The sequence below is a fragment of the Notothenia rossii genome (assembly GCF_949606895.1).
Source record: "Notothenia rossii genome assembly, chromosome: 2".
Classification (NCBI taxonomy): Eukaryota; Metazoa; Chordata; class Actinopteri; order Perciformes; family Nototheniidae; genus Notothenia; species Notothenia rossii.
The window spans coordinates 8512717-8535053 of NC_136904.1; the positions used below are offsets into that span (position 1 = coordinate 8512717).

General features: G+C 39.4%; 2 protein-coding genes across 8 annotated transcripts in view; both read right to left on the reverse strand.

Annotated features, from left to right (window-relative positions):
* The window catches only part of chd9 (chromodomain helicase DNA binding protein 9), an 87503-nt gene extending 84061 nt beyond the window's left edge, over positions 1-3442 (reverse strand). For 3 of the 5 annotated variants that reach the window (XM_079664433.1, XM_079664432.1, XM_079664430.1), the window contains exon 1: positions 3223-3441. In XM_079664433.1, coding sequence (XP_079520559.1) covers positions 3223-3373 — 151 coding nt within the window. In that variant the 5' untranslated portion in view covers positions 3374-3441. Of the gene's footprint in view, positions 1-2454; positions 2602-3222 lie in introns of those variants that run through there. The other 2 variants (XM_079664431.1, XM_079664434.1) reach the window with 2 other exon arrangements.
* Positions 3443-4536: 1094 nt separating this feature from the next.
* Positions 4537-13238, reverse strand: aktip (akt interacting protein). Of its 3 annotated transcripts, none has more exons than XM_079664249.1 (10): positions 13161-13238; positions 10845-10969; positions 9325-9533; positions 9006-9070; positions 8800-8900; positions 7900-7988; positions 7390-7488; positions 6880-6987; positions 6542-6602; positions 4537-5959 (listed from the first exon to the last, which is right to left on the reverse strand). In XM_079664249.1, exons 2-10 carry the CDS (start codon positions 10890-10892, stop codon positions 5852-5854), a joined length of 888 nt encoding a protein of 295 aa, XP_079520375.1. In that variant the 5' UTR covers positions 10893-10969; positions 13161-13238; the 3' UTR covers positions 4537-5851. The 3 variants fall into 3 exon arrangements, with proteins under 3 accessions (XP_079520375.1, XP_079520374.1, XP_079520373.1); XM_079664248.1 differs by lacking the exon at positions 13161-13238 and adding an exon at positions 12137-12295 and having other exon boundaries at positions 10845-10966; XM_079664247.1 differs by lacking the exon at positions 13161-13238 and adding an exon at positions 12137-12295.
* Positions 13239-22337: the final 9099 nt, after the last annotated feature.

Genomic DNA, 22337 nt, shown 5'->3' on the forward strand with positions numbered 1-22337 from the left:
GCAATAAATCACTTAAAAAATATATTTTGTTGTCTGGCAACAGAGATGTAATCGTACAATCTGCAAGCAAGTTTGAAAATGATAATATTGTCAGGAGTCTCCCCTTTGACGAACAGAAGAACCATGCCTGAGTTATTACACTGAATTATGACTAATTGGCCACTTTCCAACATGTGGGTTAGGCATTACAAGGTGATATTGACTGTGAGTAAAGTCACTAACATTGCTCAATATATTTGCAACCCAAGGTTATTTATTCCAGCAATCCATTTAGAGTGTGAGAGTGTTTCAAATGATTCAAACCCTCACCCAAACATGAACACTAAACCAATGCTAAATCTTAAAGGTGGGGTAGGTAAGTTTGAGAAACCGGCTCGAGATACACTTTTTGTTATATATTCCATGGAATGCTCTCAACATCCCGATAGCAATGAATATCTGAAGTGCTTTGACAAAAAAATCCATAAAACATTTCATCTGTGGAAGCCGTGGCGCTGTAAAAAGCACAACCAATCATCTGAGCCGGCCCGGCTAAAATAACTGGATGGCCTACCTGCCTGTCAGCCTTCCATCTGTGCACAAACTTATCTCGTGCCCTCATTGGTCATGTGCACATTCGTGTGTGTTGGAGGAGGGGCTCTGTAAGGAAGTAGCAGATTTCTTCCGGCTGTGTTTTTTCAAATTCTCGCGAGCTGGTTTCTCCAAAATGACCTACCCCACCTTTAAACTAAAGAAACAGAAGTGTAAGAAAATGGTCTATCAATTCCAATGCTTACATCTTCCTCTATGGTTTCTATCACTTTACCCACCAACCACTTCACAGGTCCCAATACAAATCAGTTCACAAAGACATTAGGCCTGCATTGTCAATGTGGGTTGTGCGTCCACATTTCAGTTTCACTTTATGGCTTTTGTTTACTATCATGCTTTTTGGAGAATCATGTGACAGTCCTCAAATGACACATTTCTGCATGTTTAATTAGTCAAGCTTCTCTGGACTCCATTCTCTTCATAGTCATCATACTGATCATTCGTCTCACACTGTAAGCGGTAGGCATGTGAAATCTCTGTCTGGGATGAGAGACAATACTGAGGACTTCAAAGAGGAAAATGGGTGTAATGTTCACATCCTCACAATTGAAGCACAACAGAAAACTTTCCCTAGATACTAAATGATTATTGAATCATGTCAGAACTGAAAATATTTGCTTACTGATGATTAAAATAATACTACTACATTATCATTTGGGATCACATGGCAATAAATCAAATGTGCTTCTTCTTTAATGAACTGGGAAAACATGTGGTTAGAATTAAACTAATTTGTGTAATTTGAAATTATTTCCAAAACATTGGTGACATTCAAAGTAAGTCTGAGACAAAACACATGTTGAAACGCGAATCAGTCAATTACTCATATTCTATTCATTAAGCCCAACATCAATATTTAAGTAAGCAGTTCATTTACAGCAGAAGCTGTAAAGCGGTACGCATGACAACTGTAGTGAAATGGGTTCAAAAATATCCAAGTTTGTTTAACCTTTCCCATCTGCAAAGAATCACTGCAGAATATCCCAGAGGCTGCTAAACAAAACCCAGCTAACCTTAAAACACCCTCAATCTGACCCCATGACCTGTCACTTCCTAAGCTTTGCCTTCCAGCTGTTTCCTTCACAATTGTGATGTTATAAGCAGCATACAGGCACGTGCAACTCAGGCCTTATATCAACAAAACTTTTCACATAACTGGCCCAGGTCACCAATTAATCATGAAACTACAAATGTCAACGTAAGCCATTTATTAGCCACATATTACTTATGAATTAGATAGGAATATTTGAGTAGGCAACCTAAATGTATAAAGGCATTCTAATGCAGAAGCTTATAACACAGAATAGAGCAAATGTATTTTGTAAACCTCAATATGGCATGGGGTAAAATGGTGTTACTGTGTATCACTAAAAAATGCAGTGGTTCAAAATGTGTGTAGGCAACATAGTTGAATACAAAATGTAAAACTCACAATGTTTAAATTGTTACAATAGTCTTTAAAATAGTACTATTTGTTGCTCCTTTCTTTGGAAAAACCAACCTAGTCTTATGTTTGTGTCTTTGTATGCACCATTTACAACAAAGGTGTAAACCTACGTGGTAATAAAACCAATTATGATTTGAAGGGAATTTCAAATTAACTAAGAAGTTGTGAATTACAGAAAACTTGATTATTGTGAAAAACCAAAAAATGGCGACCATGTTATCCAAATGTACATGTGCAAAGTTAGCCATGTTGGGAAGAAAGTGACTGAAGACGAAATTATTGTGTAGGCTTAATTAAGTCTCTTTCAAATGTTTTAAATGGTACCATTTAACACCCAGGAACACTTTGTCGTGTTTTAAAAGCTTAGCTAAGTTTGATAAGGAGTCTGTGTTTCATCCAACAGACACCGGGCTCACCTCTGAAGTCACCTCATCTTCTTCATCTTCTTCAGCCCAGCAATGGCTCCAGCTCTGACTGTGTTTGATAAGCCAACGAGGCGGCAATGTGTTGCGCTTCTTTGGGCAAAACTGCTTACATTAACACTAAATGGGACTTTTTATTTTAGAAATTGCTAGCCGGCGGACTGTTGAGTTGCTCGCACGTGGCGTTAGCCAAACCTCCACTTTGGAAAAGCACAGGATTCAAAAAGGTGTCGTGACGCTCCCACACTGAGGAAGAGGAGGAGGAGGGGGAGGAGGAGGGGGAGGAGGAGGAGGGAATGGATGGAGAGGTCGACCGTGATGGTGTCCATGATAATTCAACTCGTTTTTTTTTATCCTCAACTATCTTTTTTTCCCCCTTTGCGAGTGGAAATGTCGACGTTTTAGCGTTGTTAACAGTCCACATATAAGTGGTCGCTGTCAGTTCAGGACCACCATGAGCAAAAGGAACCCCGGAGGACTACTTTACAGCGACGCGCATTAACATTTAACCCACAAAACTACGAGAAAGTACCAAGAAATGTGCTGTTTAGCATGCAAACTAACAGGAAACTAAGTGTTTGGCAAGTAATGGAGTTATTAGTACCGGGAAGATACGCACTGACACACAAGGCGTTGTGTCATCAGACAGCTGAGGCGAGGCACTGCCTGTCAGCTATTTGACAGCTTATTTTCTGAATGAAATTGAACCCCTCGAGGAAGAAACCTCTCTGAGAAATCACACGAACAAGTGTTGTTTCTTACCTGAAATGGACCCCAAAAGACAACTCCAGTCGCCAATGTAGAGAGTGTGTTTTCGGCCAACTTGTGACTGTGTTGTTAGTTGTACTCCTGCTGGCGACCACGGCGCAGCGGCTCTCCACCGCTGCTGCTGCTGACGTGCCTGTGATAACATGCATTTGCATATTAGTAACCTCCTCTCTGATTGGTCCACGGGCGATTTGGTACTTTTTCACCTTTCTGTTTGCAATTAAAAAGCGGTTCCAGCCTCACTCGCGTTTTGGTAGGGTCCAGCTCCAAACCAGCCGCAGAAAGTGTTTGATTAAATCATGGTTTCACGCGTAAAGTCCCTATGTTGACAGAGTGCATAAGATGGCCGCGTCCAAGCCAGAGCGAATCAGGAGAGGTTTTACTTTCGCACATGCACCGGAGTATCTCTTCAACGCAAGAATGACAGCTGCTCTCCACTGTGGGGCAATACCGACCTCTAGTGGCTGACTGAGAGGCATGCTTCTCTAAATCAGAATCAGAATCAAAATCGATTTTATTACCAAGTAGGTTTACACATACAAGGAATTTGCTTTGGTGTAAATGGTATATACAAAGAAACAGAAAGGAGCAAAACATGTTTTTATTATAAAAAAATAAATACAAAATAATTCATAATAATTTGATCGAATATTATATGTTATATGTTATCATCAAAAACATGTGTGCACAGTATAATACAGAAAATACTTGTCCTGACTTTGCCAGTGACCCTAGTCATTCTGCAATGACTTCTCTGTTTGGCCCACTGTGTATTTGAGTTTGACACCCCTGCCCTAAACCATTCAATGCTTTATAAACCAGCAGCAGTATATTTTAAATCAATTATTTGACAGATGAGAGCCAGTGTTAAGCCCTCAGAACTGCAGTGATACGTAGTTTATGGTAGTGACCCATCTGCTGACCGTACACTGGCATGGCTTGTTGGCTAACTGTTTTTTTTTCAAGGTAATTGTGAGATATGGTTGAACATGATTCTGTGACAGGAGTGACAAAATGATTTTAGTAGATTAAGATCATGTACCGATGTACTACGTTGAACTTTTTTTTTTTACATAGCCCCCTCCACCACAATGATCAGAGCATGTTTGAGTGATTTGTATATGAATAGCATCTGATTGGGAGTTTGTCACTAATGCAGGGAAAAAAAACTTTTAAAAACAAGATGTTAATTTCCAGAAAGCTCTGTAAAAGATATGTGCTCTGCATCACCTTCTTTACATACAGACAAGTAAAACATGTATGCTGATTCCTCCCAATGTGCGATACCTCCAACAACAAAATCAAGACTTCGTTTTTTACAATTTTATTGATTTCAGAGAAAAGCATTTTAAACCCATATCTATGCAGTAATGTGTTTTATAAACTGGAGTCCATATTGAACACATCACAACTCACACGTTTGAAGATGCCGTCAGCCAAAATGTCAGTGCGTGGAGTTCACTGACATTTGGTTACACCCTTTCCTTACGCAGACGCTATAAATAGATCAGTTCGTAGTAAGGTCTCAGCACCATGTCTGCTTATCTTGTATAGCCACATCCTCCTTAAAAGTCCTATCCTTTTCCTACATTCTTAGCTTTCTATTATTTGCATATTGAAAGGAGCTGGGCAATATTACCAAAATTGAAGCAAGAGCCCTCTACAGATGAAGACATGAAATAAGACATTTGTCCGACACAACAGAAATCGTGTTATCTTGTAGTTGGACAGAATACCAATATGTATGTATCCTTTTCCTTCATGTGGGAATCTGGTGGGACATAGGCAGTAACTTATTTATTCTTATGACAACGATCTGTTAGGAAGCTTAACATTTGCAAAGAAAACCCAAAGAAAATCCAAGCAGAAAGGTCTCTAAATGCTCATCACAGCATCCATTATTTACACACCACACCTTTAATAACCAACAGCCAAAAAGGTACATAAAACATTCAAAAATCAGACAAAAAATAAAATACATGAGCTTACTTTATCTAGCATCTCATTTCAAACCCATAGGTGGCCTGCTCTGCTTTATATATTTATATATTAGGAAACTATGTAAGACAATGTTTACACAGTGGGATTAAGAAGAAATCAATATCCAATAAGAAACAATTATAAAACATATCGTGTAGATCTAATTGGGTGACAGGAGGGGTGGTAATTAGGGCATTTCATTCACACAGCTGTGACTAACAACATTCCAAGTCTGACAAATAAACAGTCCTGAGCCAGTGGAGGAGATCACGGAGTCCACTCTACTTTAACGCTTTACTCGTCCTTTTCAGCTCCTTTTTGGGACAGTATGTTGTATCGCCTAGCCCAACATGTGCATGGATCTGAAAATCTAAAAATGAGAAAGCTCTTTGATTGCATCGCAGCCTAAAATGATGTTGCCGAGACATCCATTTGCCATCGTCGATTTACATATAATACAAACTTTGTTTCCTTATTCTAAAGCCATTTGAGGGAGATGCCTACGAAGCTTTTGAAGCCGAGCAATAACGTGGAGGTTTAACAGAAAGTTCTCCCAACTGTCGCGAGGATCCAGTTCCCTTGAACAGCAGAGGTAAGCCGGTGGCGTGGCATCTCATGCGTGTGGCTCCCTCTGGTGGCAGCTTCAGCTCGGAGGAGGACCGTCGTCTTTGCTGAAGGGCTGCGTGGAGCCGGGCTTCACCCAGGACAGACCCGACACCTGCGCGCCCTTGTGGTGATCGTCAGGCCGTCTCTACGGGGACAAAGGGAGATGAGCAGTTAAGGAACAGCTTGAAGAATCAAAATCTAAAATCAGCTCTCCACTTTGAATATAGTATGTCATATTTTACTTTATCCTCCCATATTTATATTTTGTGTAAATATTGTCTTTATTTTTGTATTTGTTACAATAGCTTTTATAATGCTACTCCTTTTTGCTATGTATTATTCTTTCTGTGTTTTTGTATGCACCATTTATACCAATGCAAATTCCTTTTATGTGTTTGTATTTGGTTAAAAAAAAAATGCTCCGACTGCACTCTTCAAATCCCAATCAAAACAAAAATTCTAAGACCGAAAGAGGTTTGGTTTTTTTAAGGCCCAAACGTTCCTGCTTTTCCAGAATGTATTTAAAAACATTTGATTAGTATACTTCTGATCCTCTTGCAGAATATACTGTTATTCCAATGTTGATTTATAAATATCTTTAATATTTTTATGAATGTTCTTGTTTCATAAAAAAAAAAAAAATGTAAATGGTCAATTGTTTTGTAAACCCATTTAAAATTGCCCTTGTTTAAAGTGCTTTATAAATAAACCTAGAAAAAATACTTACTTTATGTGTGAACATCCGCTCTTTTGCTTCCTCATGAACAGCTGGGTTCCATGGAGAAAAGCTAAGTAAACAAGAGTGGCGCTGTGAGTGAGAGCATAAAACACACACACACACACACACACACACACACACACACACACACACACACACACACACACACACACACACACACACACACACACACACACACACACACACACACACACACACACACACACACACACACACACACACACACACACACACACACACACACACACACACACACACACACACACACACACACACACACACACACACACACACACACACACACACACACACACACACACACACACCTTATTGCGTAGGGATCATCTATCTTGGTCTGGTCGAAAAGATGACTGTTGCATAGTTTTACACTATCCACCACTTTGCTTCTGAATAACTGCACATCCTTTTCATATCTGAAATCAAAAGTAAAAACACATTGTGAGATATTGGTTTGAACTAATATCTCAAAGGAATCTAAAGGCTGGAAGGCTAGATTTAAAAAATATATATTATCATAAACTGGGTAATTCCTCGTCCCTTTTTTAAGATTAAAGATAATAAATGTTTCAAATTATTTGTGAATTACATGTGAACAATATTTATTACATTTGTCTTATTTCACTTAATAAAGAATACAAAAAAATTGTGATGGATTCACTAAACAAAAAAGGCAGATATTGTACAGTGTAAAACTTTTAAAAATAAATCCTCTGATGTGTCCCACGCACTACTGAGTCAGTGACGCTTTTTGATGGTTCAACTCTTACTTAAGAATAAAAAAGGATATATAATAATAAATGAGCTTGGACACTCACAGCACGGCAGCCTCTGGGTTGAGGGGTTCTGTGGTGTTGATCTTGTAGAAAATGGTACGTGCGTACATCAGGACTTGCCAGATGTGGTTGTGATTCCGTCTACGAAAACAAAACATTAGCCGTTTTAGTCAGGAAATACGAATGCTTTTTAAATGTGATGAATCTAGGAAAACGTAACAGTTAATACTGCACTATTACAGAATGGCTCAAACTAAAACTGACATGTTTTGTAATTTGTATTTTCTTCTCAAAAGCTGGTTTCTTTTCAGCCTAATTCTGTTTGGGCCAAGGGATGACTTTTCAGGCAGCTAAATAAGCTTAAACCTTAACCAGAGTTAATTTCCCAATAGACAAACTGACAAAGCCTGGCTGTCAGCGGGGGGTTAAGGTAGTGTGTGAGGGGGATGGCATTTAGTAAAGCAGAATGAATCATTTATTATTCACTAAAACATTTATGTATGAAGAAGAAAGGTGAGTTAATTGCATCGACATAAAGAGGACAGAGCGTACCTCCATTTGGTAAAAGCTCTCCTGACATCAAGCTCTCCAGACACGGGGTCAACGAGAGGATGGAAGACTGGGATGTCAAAAACTAATTTCTGGAACAAAACAAGGAGAGGGTTAGGGTTTGCCTTTTTTAAAAACAAATGGGATGACTATTCTGCAACACGGAGGCATGGTATACAGATCATTAGTCAGAGTATATGAAGGAATCCTGAAGTCAAATGTAATTCCTTTTAAGACCTTTTTTTAGACCCTTTCCATACATTTTAAGACCTCATCGCCACTTGGAGTTCTAACCGGTTACCTTGGCGACAACACTTCACCTCACAGTTACTATATACAGTATTGATTGTCCTTCCTCCTTATCTTCCAACCATTTGGACGCAGACTTGCATTTCCCCATAACGATGTAACAACCGGCGTAAACGGACCTTCGCGTTATCAAGCAGTGAGCGTGCGATGTCCTGTTCAGATGACGTCAAATCCAACGGGATGCCATAAATAAACTACACAGAATCAAACTACACACCTACGCAATGATTACATTCAGGCAGACTGTAGAATACAACCTGTTTGGACCATTTAAATACTTATTGAAAAAAAGCTACAAAATGTAATACCTTGGAAAATGCCGTTTTTAATAGTCTTAATTTTCGCTAAATTGATTTATCAACTTGTAATACTTTTTAAGACCCCGCGGAGACCCTGTTAGTCAACAGTCAGTTATTTTTATTGTATCCATAACATTGACTACAACTGAGCACTTTCTCATATGACCTTTAAAATCATCACCAAATGCTAAAATATCATATGATCGGATGCACAAAATAACCCTTTTCCTTACATTTCAATGGTTTTTTGTGTGTTTGTAGCAGAAAACAAATAATACAAGTATAGTACACTTACAGGACACTCTCCATCTGGATAGTTATCTGGAATATACACGGTGAATTTGAAGACTCCATCCTGGTACAAGCCATGTCTGATGAAGATGACCCCAAACCACACTAAACAGTGAGAGACAATTTGATTTTAGTTGCGCGTATTGAATCCAAAAGTAGCCACATTGTATTAATGTATATATGTAACACACATTAAGTACAGAGTCTTACTTAGTGCTGATTTGTAGGATGGCTGGACATAAATACCAGGGAGTTTCTGCTTAATCACTAGTGTGCTGCAGGTCACATGGCAGGAAGTCAGAATGTAAAACAGAGAGAGAAAGGTCAATGGAAATTCATTTATTCGTATGTACCAAATTGAAATGATACTTTGAACCCAATTCAGTACAGACAACAGTTTAGTGTTTTAAAATCTAGTGTTGTCAGCATATTTTACGGATTATAAAAAAAAAAAAAAAACACAATATCAGTTCCAAGTGAATAACACGAACACACTGAACTTTAATTAAAAAAGTAGTCCATTACTTACAACTCAGCCAGCAGAGAGTACTCCAAATAAAATGGGCCATATGAGGCGTGTGTGCCATTGGCTGACTGGGTGGGGGTGCCCATTGACACAGGCTTTGTGATGGGTGCTGCATTCTTAGGGATGGGTGGAAGCTGCTTTTTGCCAAAGGGCAGCCGGGCTGGGCTGGATCTCTGCTCCACGTGCCCGCTGTGTTCCTCACCGTCAGCTCTCTGTTGTCGAGTGAAAACATGAGAGGAATTTTAACACATCAGCTGGGAAAAATCTACAGCAAACATAGCTATATGAAAAAGCTAAAGAAAGTAAAGTCTTGAAAACCTGAGTAGAGAAGGCTACTGCATTATGCAATCTCAAGAGTAGGCCTAGGGTAGAAACCGTGTACTGTGACCTGTTAGGTTACACTGCCCATCTGCTCTGCAGCTTATCAGGAAGCAGCATCTAGACAAGGGCCAGCACGTTGGAGTACAGAGCTGTCATTGTATCTTACTGATTCTGATGAGAGTAGCTACAGTACCATTGTACACATTGAGGGCACAGCAGCACGATTACATTGCATTTAGTTGACGCTTTTATCCAAAGTGACTTACAATAAGTGTGTTCGACCAAGAAGATACAACCTTGAAGAAAACAGAATCATGTAAGTACACCAGGTTTCATAGAGCCGGCACATTTCAAGTGCTACTCGATGCCAGAAATGCATCAGGAAGCTACGCTGCTGATGACTTCCACAAGTATTTCAGGAATGTTTGCAGTGACAGATTTAGCCTGCACATTCAATGAAGTCCGACTTGACTACATAATGTACAAATGTAACTGTGACTAGGTAGGAGGAAATGAACTCACACCCATGCTCAAAGCACATTGTTGGCCTCCTCCCTACCTCAGCCGGGTTACACCAGCATGCTAAAGAGTACCTCTCCTACCCTTTGTTTGTGGTAATTCAGTCTAGGGCTACCCAAATGTAAAACTGGACACAAGTAATGCTTACTCTAAATATACACAGAGAGAGAGTGGATTATAGTCAATATAGTTTTCAGTTCATACTTGATTTTAAATAAAAAAGCCAATTTCCAAAAGTGAATGATGTCTTTCCTAAAACAAGTATGATGAGTATGAGTCTAGTCTAGTTGAAGACCACACCCTCTACTGAATTATGAAGAAATCCAGTTAACTGAGACACTGAAAACATGTGGAGACGGGTTCAGGAATGAAAACCTCTATCGCATAAAAAGGTACTGAATTTAAAAGATTAGCCGGCTTTTTAAACTGGAAAGATAATTGAGACTGACTCATATTCTTTCCATGTTGACATTTTTAGTGACGCTGATATTCTGGGGAGATATATGCTCAACTATATGGCATACAATTAGTCAATGTAATCTCCCCTGGTTTTTCAACATACAAACTACATATAATGGCAGAACACCTTTAAAAGACTCCTTCAACCACGTCAGCAGACATCAAATCAACTGAAGATGAATACATGTCATTTGAACATTATAACTCAATGTGTTAAACCTTACCTTACGACTTGTATTGGCAGACATGCTCCAGAAGGGGTTTAGGTTCATTACTCATTCAGAGGTTCAGATTGGTTTCCCTCTTTCTAAGTAGGTCCCACGACAAGTGCTGTCTGGGCCATGCGCTGCTGTGATGAAAGAAATACAAATGAAAACACAATGGCATAAGACAGGATGACAAATCACACAGTTTTGCACCACAACATTATTTATTTTGGAAAGACATTAAACTGATATGTATAACTGGCTTAATACTCAGTTTATTCAAGGCAGCATGCACATGTCTGTGCTTGAACTTAAGTCAGTCTGGTTTTCTAACAGGTATTATGTTAGGGACTTCTCATACTGTTACTTTAATCTTTTAATGTTGTTCCTCGTTAAGGTGTTACTGTTGTGTGTTACTCGTTACTCTTTTTTAGGATCTGAAATGAGGGACTGTGTGGGATAGCTTAGCTTCATGCTAACTTCTTCATGAAGTATGCTAACAGCTGTTTCGTTGTCGAGGTTGAGAAATCTACTTAAATAGTAAGGCTGAAATACTGTTACTTTACTCTTTTAATGTTGTTCCTCGTTTTGTTGTTTTCTGTTACTATTTCCTCTAGATTTGCATCAGTGTTCACTTTATTGTTTGTGTCAGAGTTTTTTACAGAATATTTCCCACAAATGTTGATAGTACTCGTCTTGTTTTGTTTATTTTTCTAGTTTTAATTCAAACAATCTTATGTCATCTTGCTAACAACATAGACATAAATGGGTGCAGCTTGACAATTAAAGGTTACAAAGTGAGCAGTGTTTACAGCTGACACAGTTAAGATCTGAAATGAGAGATTGTTTGGGATAGCTTAGCTTCATGCTAAGTGGTCTAGCTCTTGTATCGTTGTCGACGTGACGAAAGTATATCATGTACAATTTAAAGACTGTCGTGGGCTGTCAACTCTACAGAATCGTGTTTTAATTCCATTAAAACACGGTTATCTATTTATTACGTGGCATTTCTGATAGGATTTCGTGTAATTTGCTACATTAGTGCTAACGTTAGCAAACGTAAGGACTTACGGTAGGGAATTCAACGAAATAACCAGCCAACTGACAAATGGGAATCTGACTAAAACGTATTTTAAAGCGTACTACTGGTTCATGTTAAAGTCCACACACTGACACTGTCTCACCTGCTTTCCTTTACTCACTTAAGGTTATATATAGCATTAGCTTAAATGCTACATTTGGCAACAACAACTTGACTATTCCTATAACTGTAGTCCTTGTAAATATGAAACATTCGTGATGTAACTCACCGTTTTTGCTAGAAAACTGTAAAAGTCCCTTTAGCAAAGATGTTAACGTGTTTCCTGGTATAAATGTTGCATAAACTGCTCAGCTGCTCGCCATTCCTTTGGCTAAGAAGCTAACGCTAGCTAAATAATTTGACAGACACAGAAACCGGAGTTCAATCTAACGTAATGAAGGGCGTTTCGGTGCACGAGTCCGGAATCTGATTGGTCAACACGATAATCGTTATCGCATTTGGTTGGCTAAGGCGTGTGTCACGTGAAGGGGAAGCATGATTTGTTGAAGGAAAATAGCTGATGGAACTACTGCTGTCAATCAAACGGTAAGAACAGTTTGTTTTGTTTTGTGTTAAGAGAGAGAGAGAGAGAGAGAGAGAGAGAGAGAGAGAGAGAGAGAGAGAGAGAGAGAGAGAGAGAGAGAGAGAGAGAGAGAGAAAAACAAACAAACAAACAAACAAACAAACAAAGAGTCAACTGCAAGGAATGTATCATTTTAAAAGCAGTTAGCCTACTAGATTATGTTATTGATTACACTTGGGTCTCTTTCTACTATGACATGCCAAATGTCTGCTTTGAAAAACGTCTATTATTTATCGTCTATCACCCTGTGGCCACCCTGTCGTGTTGACCACGTTGTAATTCATTTGCTAAGAGAAAGCCAAATGTAATCCAAAGTCTGTGTCTACTTGCATCTAGCTACCTGATCAATTCCTACCTTGCTATTTCCCTGGGATGAGCCACCCATCAAAATACTTAACTTTATCTTAAAGTCCAAAGTAGGATATCTTAGCTTTCAAAGAGGTTTTTTGTTGAAAATGTAAATTATTTTAGCTTCCAGATTTGCTTTCCAAATGTTTTTTTTTACAAGAGCTTTATACATAGAAGAGTCAGTCTTTCTGGTGGCACATTTAAAAAAAAAAAAGTTTACATATAATTTCATACTGTTCATTATCTATCTAGTTTCTTTAAAGAGGTAAGTCCCCCAAAGAAAGGCACCCCGCTAAACGTGAAAATAATACTCTTGTGTTACCTTCATTTGAATGTTTCGGTGTACTGCACAGCGAGAGTCCCTCGAGGGCAGACGCATCCAAGCCATCTGTGTCACACATTTCTTTAGTTTTGACCACGCTTCATTGGCAGTTCATCCTGCTGATTGATTGATTTTCTAACAATTACCCCTAATTATTTTTTCTGGGTGAGAAAAAAAAACTAATTTAATGCATGGGTGGTTGCATTAATTGGGAGGAATGACATTGTCCAAGTTTCAGAGTAAATACAAATGATTGACTCCATTATTGTTATCTGATTGTATATTGTCCCGAGTACACTTCACTGACAAAGGTAATTAGTGTCCTGCTTCTCTAGTGGGGCGCAGAACAACACAAGGTCACCATCACTCTTTTGACATGTACAAATCAAAGACCACCTCAAAACAAATAAGTTTATGCCTGCTTTGCCTTCATCGACTTTGAGATAAACTGTGTGACACAAACAAGGGTGCAAATATCCACACCATTGCTTTCGTAATGAGTTTTTTGTCTTTGCCATTGATTCTTTATCTAATCAGCTATTGTGACCTTGTTTGGTCAAACAAATATACTAATGAATGTAATTAATGTATGGAGATTAGATTAACTAATTGAATATGTGACCCGCTGGAACTGGATTTTCTTTTATGCTGGAAATGTTACATCAACTTTAATAGGAGGAAGGTCAAATAGTATACCCTTTCTTGGCTTTAAGTTTATTTCAATTAAATATATTTGTGTAGGAAAGATTAAAAAAAAAAATCTGTGCTAAGGTGCAGCTGAGAGCTACGATAAATACAATCTAGTGCACACATTTAAATAGTAAGCATCATGTCAGCATGAGATCTTTTTATATTTGCAATGTAGATCAGTGATGTTTTATCGTCTTATTGTTCCTGTCGCAAAGATTTATATAGTGTGGTTTCAGCAGCATTTTTCTAGCTACATGCCGTCAGCCAGAATTCAAATGTAACATGAAATATGTTCTCCTCTGTCAGTCTATTTCTTCAGAGGATTTTAGTCCCGCTGATTCAGGTCTACAATTTGGTTTAAATGACAGTTAAAAATTACAATTGGCAGTCCCTGGTGAAACCTGTCTTGACAGCGCAGACATAAAAAAGTGGGGAAAAAATGACTTCGCGTCCAGATAATATCTAATAACAATGTTAGTTTGAATGAAGAAAGCCAAATCTAGATTCAAATGTAATATTCATTTTGGAAATATGAACAACTGGGGAGTAAAGGATACAAAAAAGACATCAGGCAAATCCTTCATATAGCAATAGTCTTTCCTTATCCCTGAGGCTATGGCCTGGCTAAAACCTCAATGCAGCAATTATTTGCTGTAATGACTGCAGTTCAAATAAGCCTGGAGATTTTATTAAACCAAATGAGAGAATCATCTGTGTATTATCACCTTGTGATTGACAGTGACAAGTGTTGGGCCGACTGGGATGTGAGCATGATGAAGAAGCTCTTGGCAAAGCTCTCGATAATGTTACCCCGATAAAGTTCCCTGGAATACCTCAGCCAACAAATGGAGAGGGAAAGCTCCACGCATATTAATTCCAATTGTCAGATCCCTCCAGTGGGGGAGAGGGGTAATCTGGCAGGCTGCCCCCTCTATTCACTGAGTGGCATTTTACACAACTAATGAAAAAGAAATCCATTGTGCTGATCATATGCATAGATTTAACTCTAATATAACGATGAAATCGAAATATTCATAATAAAAGGAAAGGTCACTCGCTGCTGCAGCTAAGCTTCCTAAGCTGCAATCTTTGCAATAGCAGTTGTCAGGTTACAGCGATAAAACAGGGAAAAAAGGGAAAGACGTGAAGTTTTAACCCCGCAGAGGCCGAGAGGTGAGACACTGCAACCAAACTACTACTTCATATTGTACATCGATCATGTATTTATCTCCCCCCTCTAACAAACAGTGCAGAGTTCGGTTCAAAGATGGATCCGAGGTCAGTCTCCTCCAGCGTCCAATGGAGAGGTTAAAGGTCAGCCACATTTGTGATTTACATAGTCCTCTCTGAGACGTGCAGTACCAAAGCTAGTGTCTACATTCTTCAGGGATTTATCTATTCTAGTTAATAAAATACATGGAAATGTGAACAGCCGCGTCTCCTCTCTCCTGCTCTCCCATCCTGCCTAACTCCATATGTAGGTCACCTGGGCTTCTTCAGGCATATGAGCATCGGAGTACAGGGCTGGAGAGAGTCATATCTCACCTCTGAACAACATTCACAGCATTATTATTGCCCGCTGCGACTTCCACGCTGAGCCCCGTCTTCATATGCATCATACATTGGCATTTATTAGTGCCATGCACTAAGTACAGGCCATGTTATTGAATTTGAATATCAGCTCCTAGCCACATTCACAGGCCATGGAAATATATTAAGATGAAGCAATCTCATTTAATAACACCCAAACTAATAAAAGGAGAGCAGATTGGAAATTAAATTTATGAATATTGCTTGGCTGCAGAAGTGATCCTAAAAAAGCCCAGCTTGGTTTGTCATATGTAGATATTTCTCTCTCTAAACCCAGGTGTAAGAGACATTTCCAACGGGCTCCCCATGAATGTAATGTTAAGGCAGCATGTATGTTTTGGTCATTTCTTCGTTTTTAAATTATTCAAAATCAGAATAAAAAACCGCTATGTGATACTTCAGTTGAAGTATTTTGATCCAATAAAACAACATTTACATTTTCATCCTTGATATGGTTACAAGTGTGTGTGTGTGTGTGTGTGTGTGTGTGTGTGTGTGTGTGTGTGTGTGTGTGTGTGTGTGTGTGTGTGTGTGTGTGTGTGTGTGTGTGTGTGTGTGTGTGTGTGTGTGTGTGTGTGTGTGTGTGTGTGTGTGTGTGTGTGTGTGTGTGTGTGTGTGTGTGTGTGTGTGTGTGTGTGTGTGTGTGTGTGTGTGCCTTTGTTTAGCATAAATGAAATTGATGGGAAGCATATTTGTTTTCCCCTTGTTGAACTGAGTGTCTACATCCTTGATAAACTTATACCACAAAAGTAATTTGAAACCTACAGTATAACAAAATATATAAAAGCTTTTTGAAAAGCCCATGCCCCTTTTTTTAAAATCTTGAAACACTGTCTTTCAGAAATGGCGTTCATCCAACTGCAGTCATATCACTCAGTGCCAGGGCTCAAATTATGGAATGCCACTTCTTCACTTTACTGACTCCTCGCCTCACACAGACCCGTTGTGTGTGTTGTGTGTGTGTGTGTGTGTGTGTGTGTGTGTGTGTGTGTGTGTGTGTGTGTGTGTGTGTGTGTGTGTGTGTGTGTGTGTGTGTGTGTGTGTGTGTGTGTGTGTGTGTGTGTGTGTGTGTGTGTGTGTGTGTGTGTGTGTGTGTGTGTGTGTGTGTGTGTGTGTGTGTGTGTGTGTGTGTGTGTGTGTGTGTGTGTGTGTGTACAGCAGCCTTTTGCCAAGACATGCGAGGGCCTGGTCCATCTGTGTGTAAGTGTTGACTCCCGGCGGAGCTCTGACTGTCACTCACTGCCCAGCCAGTGTAGTGCCAGGCATTGATCGCTACATATATCTTGTTCTGTACTTCCCAAACCTTCATCAACAGATGCGGCTGCGGAATTGATTAGCAGCAAGTCAATGACCAAATCTCTTTGGAAACATTTTTATTTATGTGTGTGTTTATGTGGATAGCTTAGAGGGCCATTAGCGGGATTACCTTTGAGGCTTGGCGGAACAACAGATGTTCAAGGACGACTCAATCAATTTGACTTACAAGAGGCAGCAGTTGCCGGAAACAAGTGATAAGTCTGTGAGACAGGAGGGGGGGTTAAATAAAAACACTACACTGTGGTAACACACAGGTACAGCATACAAACAGCAGAATTACAACTAAAGTAGGTCCATTATTTAAAGTGAAAGCACTCGAAGGTTCCTAACAACACACAGTTAATATATGGAAATCTTGACGTTTTTAAAACGATCACAAGATTTGGCGCTTCAGCTTTAAGCCCATGTAAGTTATTGCTTCTAAATGTTTAAGTTATTACTTACCCCACATTTCTTTTTTCGAAAAAAACGTTTTTATTTAAGTAAACACATTCTGAAGGACTTTATATCATATTCATGTGCTTGGGTCTATATTGGAAAGATTTAGCTGACTCTTACACAAACAAAGTTAGTTTGGCCATTAATATAATAAATACGTAAAGCACAAAACATGCTAATTAAATGGATTTCAGTCCAAGCAAAACTGCATGGGTGTAAGGAAAACATTTTTTAATATAAGCAGCGGCAGCCTTCACAAAGGACTGTTTTAATTTGTGCAGAGTAGTGCATTCAATTATACAAGCATCTATATTGAATTCAAATTAATGTTGGATATGGATATTTTTATTATATTTAAATAATCTTGATTCAGCACAAAATGTATTATTTCTCAGAGAAGATCATGTTCTTTCATTCTTTTCAATTTCCCCCCGTTCCTTTCGTGAATCGAATAGAGAATAAATGTGTTGCAGAGACTCGCGATCTGCCTTTCAAGTCAGTGCTTATGCTTCCTTATCTGCAAACTTATTAAAATTAAGTCAGAACACAAAAGGTATTTAAAAAGTTTAAGTGAAACAATTTGCATTGGGAGTGTGTGAAAATGCTAATGCAGTCTCTCACTAAGCCTCACAATCACTGTCATCCATTTCCAGCTCTGATTGTTTTCCACATGGATGCCTTCACTCATTATTGCAAAATTATAAACATAAAGAAGATCTCTGTATTAATATTTCTGCTTTTTGTAAAAGCTCAATCAACCATAATGTTCTAATTTTTTCTCTGTGAACCTCATTTTATATTATCTCTCTACTCAAGGAATGGATGTCCCAGAAGGGATTTATTTCATTTATCAGGATTATTGAATTAAATTAAACGAGACACTTACCGCAAGCAGAACAGAGTTACCTTATCCACTTAAAAGGTAGGGCTGCTCTTCACTGCTATTTAGGCAAACACATTAGGCAGCAAATGCCTTTTGTTGGCTGAGCCTTGGTTACTGCATTATTCATTTGTTCATTAAGGAAAAGCGTTGAAAGTGCTTGAGGTAAGTGGAAAAGGTCATGAATTGAATGGATCTTTAATTAAGCTACTTTACAACGACAGTTACACGACTGTTGACATATGCGTCATGTTTGTTTACACACAGAATTAGTGTGTGCAAAGACAATAAGTAAGGGAGAAATGATGCACAAGAGGTAGGCAAAGTTGAGTTCACCCAAATATTTTAAATTCAATCGATTTACCTCTAAATATAAAATGTTAAAAATGAAATATGTTTATTATTGTGTTTGTAATATGCATTACAGTTTAGGATAATTTTGTATCTATATTTTTAGGTTTTTGTCTCCCTTTTTAACATCCAGAAATTGCATATGTTGGTCCTAAATTATTTCAGTAGAGCAGAGGTTTGGAAAATGCATTTCAAGAGCCTGTCTGTGATTCTTGTGTCCAGCAGCAGATGGCAGGCTGTTTCCACTGATCATCTGTCTCCTGACACAAGCACATGCTGAACTTCTGCACCCCGCCGCTGTGATGTTGGCTTCCCAGACCCAGTTGCTCTTGCCTGTGAAATGCATTCCCATTAAAAAGGCATTTTTAAAGCCAACACCAGCGCTATAACAATCATCTCCCCAAAGCCAAGCCTCCACACCCGGGAGCTCGGCACTGCCACACAGGCAGACATGTGGCGGCTGCCACAAACAAAGACCCCGGACTCTCCTCCCCATTCCTCTTCCATAAGCTTCCACATGGTTACAGGCCGGCCTGCCATTGGCAATTACACCCACAACCCAGTGTGTGAGGTCTCTCAGAGACCCCAATCACCACTAACAAGATCAAGGCTAACTCCTTATCACATGCACAGTGTACAAACACCCATACACTCGCATATGTGCAGCTAACCGTCGGTCCCCTCCTCGCTCTTTCTGTCTGGCACGCTCTGAAATCATAACACATTTTGAGTGGTTGTGGAAAGTATATAGCTTTTTTAAGAGCAACAAAAATAACAGGGTGACAATCACGCTGTCAGACGTGGCTGTCTCATTTCACTGCATGTCATTAAGTTCAGGACTTTGTCTTGGTGACACTTCTGCAGAAATACATCAACATGTTTCGTTGTTATACATGAAACATTTATATTTAGAAAAAACAGTCACATGACTAGCTGACACCAAAAAAGAGTAGGGCTTGGTTTTAGGTTTTATGAAAAAGTATTTAAAAGTATGGACATATTTCCCCCTCTGCTAAATAAAGAGTGTCTGATCTGCAAAAATATCCCAATGTTGCCCATCAGACACTTGTGCCGCTTCCTGGCATGTCTATAACTATCTATAACATTTGTTCAGACCCTGTGGAGTCAGTTCTCCTGATGTGGTGTCTTTTTTTCAAACATAGGTATCTGATTTTGTAAGGACACTTTTTATTTTGTTACATCTGAACCCTTTGTTGTTCGTAACAAGGTTGTATATTCTATCCTCCTTATCTGGCCCGCTGCTGGATGGGTGACCAGTGGAGGAAACCATACCTTTGTACTCTGATACAGCCATCAATACCCATGAGGCCGTGTGTCATGCGGCAAACAGCCTGAGCGGAGGTTCACATGCCTCCTATGATACCTCAGTGAGAGCCCATGCTTCATGTCCTCACACCAAGCGCTGATGTGGCAGCTCGCTAAATAATTTGTGCTTCTTTACCGGGGTCATTGGATAAAGAATCCGCTTGTTGAATAATTAATCGAGACACGATCTAAGCAGCCGACTTCTGTTTCCTTCTCGTTTCAGCCAGATTGTCTGCCGCTGTCACCGCAGTCATACTAACTTGCCGTCTAATTCATCTGGATTGGAACCTCCATCTTAATATTTGTGTAGGCAGACTGGTGTCAGGAAGAGCATGTCCCGAGCGTGACCCACAGAACCTCGAAAAAGAAAACCACACGCAGCCGCAGAATCTATTTTTCATTTTGTGGATAAAAATAAAACAAAAGCCTATTACCGCCTTGGCTTTGTTTAGCTACATAATTGCTTTTCATTATTCAGTGCACATTTGATACCCACAGTGTAGGTTGAAAGAGGCGCAGTTGTTCGCGTGCGGCTGGAAATTAGATCTTTTATTGATACTGCTGTGTCTCAGATCTGATTCTTACAAATGCTGAGTGATAAAACCAGAGCCTGATTGTCTGTCTGTCTCTGTGAATACTAATGCCACTCTCCAGACTGTTACATGCAGCTCATGGTAGCCACGAGGTTGGACCAGCAGACTTGTTACTGAAACATTTCCCACTCACTCAAACTGGCTGCTAAATATGGAGCAGGCAAAAGAAAGAAAATCATAACTTTTGCTTTGAGGAGTTGTGTAACATTTGAGGAAATACGTTTATTTGCTTTCTGGCAGAGAGTTAGAGGAGAAGATTAATGCTATACTCTTGTGTCGGTAAATGTTACCACAAGCAGCTAGTTAGCTTAGCTTAGCTTAGCTTAGCTTAGTTTAGCTTAGCTTAGTTTAGCTTAGCTTAGCACAAAGACAGGAAATATATCTGATACGGCTAGCCTGGCTTTTTCTTATCGTAATTAAATCCATCTTTTATCGGCACTTTACTATCGGCTCCATTTAACATCACATGTTTTATTATTTTGAAACGAAAAACAAATTGTTGAAATGATAATTCACTTTTTACTGGGTGTTATGTGCTCTGCTATTTGTTGGCTAGTTAACGCTACAAGCAAATATTAGTTTTACCTCTTCAAATACTTTTTATACGTGCGATTTAAAGGGGCTCGTACATGTATGTGGACTTTGTTACCTAAGGACAGAGTCAGGCTAGCTATTTCTCCCTATTCCCAGTCTTTGTGCAAAGCTAAGCTATGCAGCGTCTGGCTGTGGTAGCCTACTGCTTATTATCAAACGGACAAGAGGATGGGCCTATGTTGTCATCTAAGGCGTTGAGAAAAAGCAAAAATTAGTTTTTTCCACAAAATAAAAGTTTATTTAATACCACTTTAGGTTCCTTAAGCAATATTTAGCAGTAACATTCAAGTTCTGGACGTTTTCTTGGAAGGATTTCTTAAAATTGTTTGTATCCAGATGGAAAAAATAGATCACAACTAGGCACCTTTGACTAAAAAACACACAGTACCTTGAATGCCAAATATGTTGAGCAAGAGGGGATTTCACCTCTAAATAAGGTCATTTTAGTTGCAGCAGAATTGTCATTGTGAAAGGAAGCACCAATAGCCAGTTCCTTGTCAACGTGGCTTATCAACATTATATTGGACCCCAGAACCAAAGCTCTGTATCTTGTGCATGCATTCCTCAAATACTTTCCCATCACTGGAGATCCCACTAGCTGTCCCTATAATCATCACTGAGCTTTCCACATGTATGTAAATATTCACATTGATGTTACTCCCAAATTTCATCTTTGGTTGTTTTGAGGAGAAGTACAGTGCATAACTGGGCCGGGCTCAGGATAATGTCCCAACATGGTTGTCAGGGTCTGTGTCCATTCAGAGCACGCCTGAGGGATCGGGCAATAAGTCTTAGGTGCACGTTAAAAAGGACAGTAAGAGATAGAGCTCTTTAAAAAAATAAACCAAGACAGGAAGAATGACACTTAGCCCTTAATCATCTCTGTGTCTGCAGGGATCCCCTGTACTTTTGTGTCTATTGCAGATAATGGTCTTTCCTTACTTGACAGCATGTCTTTGCCGAGCCAGAGCTCTGTAACCAATGCTTAAGTGTATCAGGGTGACAAAGCGTTGCTAGATTCGGTGGTGTCACGGCTCATCATGTAGTGACATTGCTGACAGCTGTGGTGTTAAGACAGGGAGGCTGTTGAATGGAGTCAGAATATATTCTAGTGCAGTAGACCCAACTTCCATAACAATGCCTTCCCTGAGGATCATGCTGCAATTTGCAATCCAACAACACCAGCTGGAACCGCTGGAAGACAGGGAGGGGAAGTAATGGAAATCTTGGAGTACAACCCAAAATGCTGCTTCAGTTATTGGAACGCATCAATGCTTGTGTTTTCAGGAGAAAAACCAGAGGCATAAGGAGTACAAGAATGACAACGTTTTTTTGTGGGATAGATCTCTCATGCGCTATTGTGGCTGGCAGGCTGTCCTAGTGTGCTGGCTCCTTATT

What these genes read in the sequence shown, in the direction of transcription:
- aktip (XM_079664249.1), bottom strand. Translation starts at nt 10,892, where the DNA reads ATGAACCTAAACCCCTTCTGGAGCATGTCTGCCAATACAAGTCGTAAG. An exon ending in TACTCTCTGCTGGCTGAGTT is followed by an intron (nt 9,071 to 9,324) that starts GTAAGTAATGGA and finishes TGTGACCTGCAG; the next exon opens with CACACTAGTGATTAAGCAGA. An exon ending in AACCCAGAGGCTGCCGTGCT is followed by an intron (nt 6,988 to 7,389) that starts GTGAGTGTCCAA and finishes TTTTGATTTCAG; the next exon opens with ATATGAAAAGGATGTGCAGT.